Source organism: Myotis davidii, unplaced genomic scaffold (assembly GCF_000327345.1).
Source record: "Myotis davidii unplaced genomic scaffold, ASM32734v1 scaffold425, whole genome shotgun sequence".
NCBI classification, from domain to species: Eukaryota; Metazoa; Chordata; class Mammalia; order Chiroptera; family Vespertilionidae; genus Myotis; species Myotis davidii.
In genome coordinates this window covers 808,497-814,229 of record NW_006296413.1, presented here as the reverse complement: position 1 = coordinate 814,229, position 5,733 = coordinate 808,497, and the positions used below count along the sequence as shown (strand labels likewise).

General features: G+C 59.5%; 1 protein-coding gene across 1 annotated transcript in view; it reads left to right on the top strand.

The window, feature by feature from the left end:
- The window catches only part of ANO1 (anoctamin 1, calcium activated chloride channel), a 145,867-nt gene that overhangs the window by 129,387 nt on the left and 10,747 nt on the right, over positions 1–5,733 (top strand). The window contains exons 21-24 of the mRNA XM_015568944.1: positions 142–215; positions 1,222–1,275; positions 3,448–3,552; positions 4,114–4,259. Of these exons, the coding sequence (XP_015424430.1) occupies positions 142–215; positions 1,222–1,275; positions 3,448–3,552; positions 4,114–4,259 (379 nt within the window). The remainder of the gene's footprint in view (positions 1–141; positions 216–1,221; positions 1,276–3,447; positions 3,553–4,113; positions 4,260–5,733) is intronic.

The following is a 5,733-nucleotide window of genomic DNA, read 5'->3' as shown; positions in this document are numbered from 1 at the left end:
TGTGAAGAGAAATACTAACTCATCTACTAACTAAAAGTTCATATTTAACTTATGTGCATCTGACAGTTTGCACATTAATTCTGAAGGGATTTACAAAGTGAGGATTTTTCATGATGCACATGAACTTCTAAGAGAAAAAAGTTCCAGAGAAAAATTACCTCAAAATATATATCTCTAAAATATAGCAACTTTTACGTGGCTTTCTTCAAAGGCCGGTAGGGACCTCCTCAGCGACTGAAACTCACTGCCTTTCCCCCACTTGCTGCTGCCAGGCCCGTGGGAGGCTCCCCTTCCTTTGTCTGCAGGCGGGGGGCACCATGGCCCAGGACAGAGCAGTCAGGATGGTTCTCACTGCCGCCCAGTTCTAGTGCCTGTGGGGGTGCCAGGCAGCAGGGACCCTGAACATTAGGGACTCCAGGCAGCAGGAACCCTGGACCATGGAGGCCCCAGACAGCAGGGACCCTGGACAGTGGGGACCCCAGATAATAAGGACCCCAGGCAGCGAGCGCCAGGTGCCTCCACAGAGGGACCTGATGACTCGAGGGCGAGGGCCCTGGGAGAAGGTATAAGAAGTGCCACTACTGACCAGCTCCATGTGCCAGGCTGGTGGCAGGGTGAGTCCGTGTCTGGACCCTCTGGAGCCATCCTGGCCCGTGACCCCCTCCACCAGACTCCCCACCACCCCTCCTGCTGGGGCTGGCAGGTCTGATCCCAAGACCCCTCCCAAACGCTCCTCCTCAGCACCCTATCATTTACAAGACCCTTGGGGTCCTCCCACCCTAGGGTCCCAGAGCCCAACCAAGGGTTCCAGGCCCCCCGAGAGCATACATGACAATGAAGCAGGCCCCCAGCCTCACATCCCACAGGAAGCTGAGAGGCAGCCTCAGGGACCACCACACCCCAGCCTCCAAGGTCCCTGGGGTCCCGGGGCCCTGCCATGGTGGGTGACAGCTTGGCCTTCGTCCCCTCCTGGGCTCCCCGCTTCCGTCCCCCCTCAGCCACTTGGTTTCCTGTTACGTTTCTTACCCCATGTGGGTTTGGCAGTCACAGGAACACTGGACTAACAGAAAAGCCCCCGGTCATTTCTTAGCCAGTGGAACAGGCAGAGAGAGGCCTCTATAACACACTCCGGGCTGTGCCTTTGGGGGTCTCAGCTTGCCCCTTCCCCAGGGGTCCCCCAAGCTGGGACTCTGCCCTCTAACTGCCTTCCAACCATTACAGGTTCGTGGGGCGCCCCGGCGACTACGTGTACATCTTCCGGTCCTTCCGCATGGACCCTTTTGTGAGCTCGCGAGCCTCCCGGGCCCCTATCACATTTCCATTCTGTCTACTCAGCACCCGGCCGATTCCTTATCGGGGGGCAGCCTCCTTCCTTCCCATGGGAGCCCCTCTCTCCCGGGTAGTGGCCGGGCTCTGATAGTCTGAGGTGTGTCCATACAGGCTCACCCCGAAAGGAGCGTCTCTTCGTAGTCGGGGAAACCCAACAAGGACACCGATTTTTTTTCCTTTTTCTATGAGACCGAGGATCTTCTCCTCTTTGGTTAAGATGAGGGGAAAACAAAACTCGGCTACCTTTCATTTTACTTTAACATCGGAATGCCCACTTCTCTTCCCCCCAAACACGATGCTGGTGACCCTGGGCCACCGCGGGTCTGGTCAGGGCGCCCACTGTCCTCTGCCGCTGAGTCCCAGCCCCAGACCAAGCTGGGCTTCTGAGTCGGTGGGTTGTTCAGGTCTCGGGGGACCAGGTCAGCATTTCCCACCCCCAGAATAATCCCACTTGGCGAAAAATAAGGGGGAGTGTCTTCCTGATAAAGAGCCTGTGGAGGAGAAGGTTGGGGTGGGCATCAGGCACAGGGCAATCTGGCTGCCCAGGGCACAGCCTAGAGGTTCAGCCCCTTGAGTGCCAGCCTCTGAACATCCCGACACAGGCCTCACCCACGGGAAGAGATGTTTGCCCTTCACATGGACGGCGCGCTGTCAAACTCTGCAATGTCTGGGGAAGTTGGTGACATGCCTTCGTAGAATAGAATACAGCAAAGACATCATCTTTTTTTTTTTAGAGAGAGAGGGGAAAGGAGGGGGAGAGACGGAGAGAGAAAAACATCAGTGTGAGAGAGAGGCATTCATTGGTTGCCTCCCACATGTGCCCCAACTAGGGCCGGGGATCAAGCCAGCAACTGAGGTGCATGCCCTCGACCAGACTCAAACCCAGACGCTTCAGTCCATGAGCTAATGCTCCATCCACTGAGACAAACCAGCTACAGCCATCATCATTTTTTTTTTTTAATGACATGACGGCTCTGCAAGAAAAACTTTTGGGTAACAATATAAAGAGATTTGCTAGGGACTCAAAGAGGAGTCATCTGTACTCAGGGGTCTCTAGTGTGTCCTGAGTTCTCTTTGTTCAGATGGGTTAAGTTCTCACCCTAAGGCCACACAAGCCCCATAAGGACAGGGGCAGTAGGTGGCTGGCTGTCTCACTGTGTGGCTTCCCAACTGCAGGGACCCCAGGCTGCCGTGCCTGTGCCCATGGCCGTGGCCATGCAGGGTCTGTGGACAGGCAGCCAGTGTCAGGGACAGGGCACTGGCCTTGGGGGAGGAAGGGAAGCCGAGATCAGCCCCAGCACTGCCCAGCCTGGCCGTGCATTCCCTCCCTGAGCCAGGTCCCAGCCCCAAAGGCCTACAGGCCGGGCACACTAGCTTCCGGGCGGCCAAACAGAATACCACAGATGGGAGACTCAAAACGACAGAAATTGCCTGGCTGGTGTGGCTCAGGGGTTGAACATCGACCTGTGAACCAGGAGGTCACAGTTTGATTCCTGGTCAGGGCACATGCCCCGGTTGTGGGCTGGATCCCCAGTAGGAGGTGTGCAGGAGGCAGCCGATCAATGATTCTCTCTCATCATTAATGTTTATCGCCCTCTCCTTTCCTCTCTGAAATCATTTAAAATATTTAAAAGAAAAACAAACAGAAATGGATCCCCTCGCAGTTCTGGAGGCCAGATGTCCAAAACCAGGGTGTCACAGGGCTGCGCTCCGTCCAAAGGCTGGAGGGGGCTCTGCCTGGCCTCTCCCGGCCTCCATGGCCACGGGCAGTCCGTGGCGCTCCCTTGCATATAGACACAGCTCTCCGACCTCTGCCTCCCTCCGGCTTCACTCGCCTTCTCTGCGGGTCTGTGTTCTCTTCTTGTAAGGACACCAGTCATTGGACAGGAGCCCACTGTGCTCCCGTGTGACCTCATTCTAACTCGGTCCGGTCTGCAAAGACCCTGTTTCTAAATAAGGTCCCCTTCTGAGGTTCTGGGATTGGGACGTGGACCGAGCTTTGTGGAGGACACAGTTCAGCCCACCCCATGAAGGCCGAGCTCCCCTCCCTGGGGGCGGGTCCTCTCTCCCGTGCCCTCGGGGTGGGGTGGGATCTCACACGCCCCCCCCCCTCTACCTGCAGTGTGCCCCGGGCGGCTGCCTGATGGAGCTGTGCATCCAGCTGAGCATCATCATGCTGGGCAAGCAGCTCATCCAGAACAACCTGTTCGAGATCGGCATCCCGTGAGTACCGCCGGGCCGGGGGGCAGGATGGTGCCGGGCCTGGGCCAGGACGGGGTGGGGGGCGTGGGGATGCCAGACAGGGAGGTGGTGAGGACAGAAGGGGAGGACCGGACGGAAGCCACCCCACAGGGAACGAGGAGGAGGCCGGGGACTCTGCTCCCCGACTGGCCAAGGATGCAGAGTACCGCCAGGTCCTGTGGAGGCTGTGCCTGCTTACCCAGCATCCCTCAGGAACCATGGCCCGGTCCCCCTCCAAGGCGCCATGATCTGCCTTCTCTTTCCGCCCTCCAGGGTCCTTGTAGGCACAGCCAGACCCTCAGCACCTTCAGGGCCCCCCCGCGGCTTTAGGTGGCCATTGCCCTCCCTGCGCCTCTGCTTCCTTAGGACCCCGGCCTCGGGGGAAGGGCAAAGAGGCCCGTGGACAGAGCAGTGCTGGCCAGTGCGACAGCTCAGGGTGTGACATGACGGCTCAGGGAATTCGGAGCACGGCTGGCGGTCCAGACTCAGCCCCCCAGAGCCCGCCCTCCTGGCAACCTGACCGAGTCCTGGCCTTGCTTTCAGGAAGATGAAGAAGTTCATCCGCTACCTGCGGCTGAAGCGCCAGAGCCCCGCCGACCACGACGAGCACATGAAGAGGAAGCAGCGATACGAGGCGGACTTCACGCTGGAGCCGTTCGGGGGCCTCACCCCAGAGTACATGGAGATGAGTGAGCACGGCGGGCTCGGAGGGAGGCGGGCCCTTGCTCGCCAGGGACGGACAGCCCTCGTCACCTGCACTCGGGAGGGTGCCCAAGGGTGGCATGTAACTCTCAGACAGAGCAAGAGACAGATGGAGGAGGTCAGGTGTGGCCACATGGCAACCACCCGGAGCCTCCCTGGCCCCGCCCCCCCACTCTCCTCCCCTGGCTCTGGCCACACAGGCCTCCCCACTGTCACCCAGACACAAGTGGCCACCTCCCTTGCACTAGCAGGGCCAGGAATGCTCTCCCCCTAATACTGGCACCACTCCCCCTCTCCCTTCCCAGGGCTCAGCACCGAGTGTCCACCCCAGAGGGTCTTCCTGACCACAGTGTTGAAAGGGGGCGGCCCCTCCCTGCCCAGCGGTTCCCCTCCCGCCTCCCTGCACACGGCTCCCATCACCCTCTGACATGGTCAGCTTTCCTAGCAGGCCCCCTGCACCTAGAACAGGCCCAGGCAGACAGTGGGCGCTCAGTTTGTGTTCGCTGAATGAACGGATGAGCAAAGGAGGCCTCAGAGGGGAGTGCCCCCTGGCCACCACGGACAGGTTGTTTAAGATGTGGGTTCCCTGGCCCATCCCTGGTCTGTGCGGGCTGAGACCCGGGGCTGTGGATTTTAAAACAAACCCCTGGGCACACTGCCGGGTGAGGCGGTGCGGGGCAGGGCGACCTGGGGCGGAGCTTCCTGCTTTATGGCCAGCCTGCCCTATGCCTGTTGGCCCAGCTGGTCCGTGTAAGTCCCGCCCGCTTCCCAGTGGTGCAAGGAGCTCCAAGCCATTGACTCAGAAGGAAAAGCATCTGGAGGCTTGGAGTAAAAGGAAACAGTGTTGTGTTTGGAGACATTCTCTATTTCCTCCTGGAATAAAATCCAAGCTGAACCAGAGGCAGGTGGGCTGTTCCACCCAGCATGGGGTGTGGGAGGAGGCCGCCCCTGCCTGCCCCACCCCGGGAGCGGGGGAGAGAGGCAGCCTGTGATGGGCTAAGAGATGAGACATAAGAATGTTTCTCAGACATTCATTTCTATGATGGCTGGAGGTCGAGTCCCACGTTCCCCTGGATTTGATGAAATTAGGTCCTGGGACAGGCTCCTCCTGCCCACCCAGGGAGCGCCCCACTCCCCGTGCCCCACGCTGCCGGGACACTGGGATTGACTTATGGACCAGCTGGGCCAATAGGCGCGCAGGGCAGGCTGGCCATAGAGCAGGAAGCTCCGCCCGAGGTCGCCCTGCCCCTGCACCGCTTGCCCGGGGGTTTGTTTTAAAATCCACAGCCCCAGGTCTCGCCTGGCTCAGACCAGGGATGGGCCAGGGAACCCTCCTTTTAAATGAGCTGTTGGTGGTGGCCACGGGCACCCCGCCCCCGAGCTCTCTGCAGGAGTCTTCAGACCTTTCCCTCATCGGTTCATCCAGGGGGCACTCTGCACCCCATGACTGTCACCCCGCCA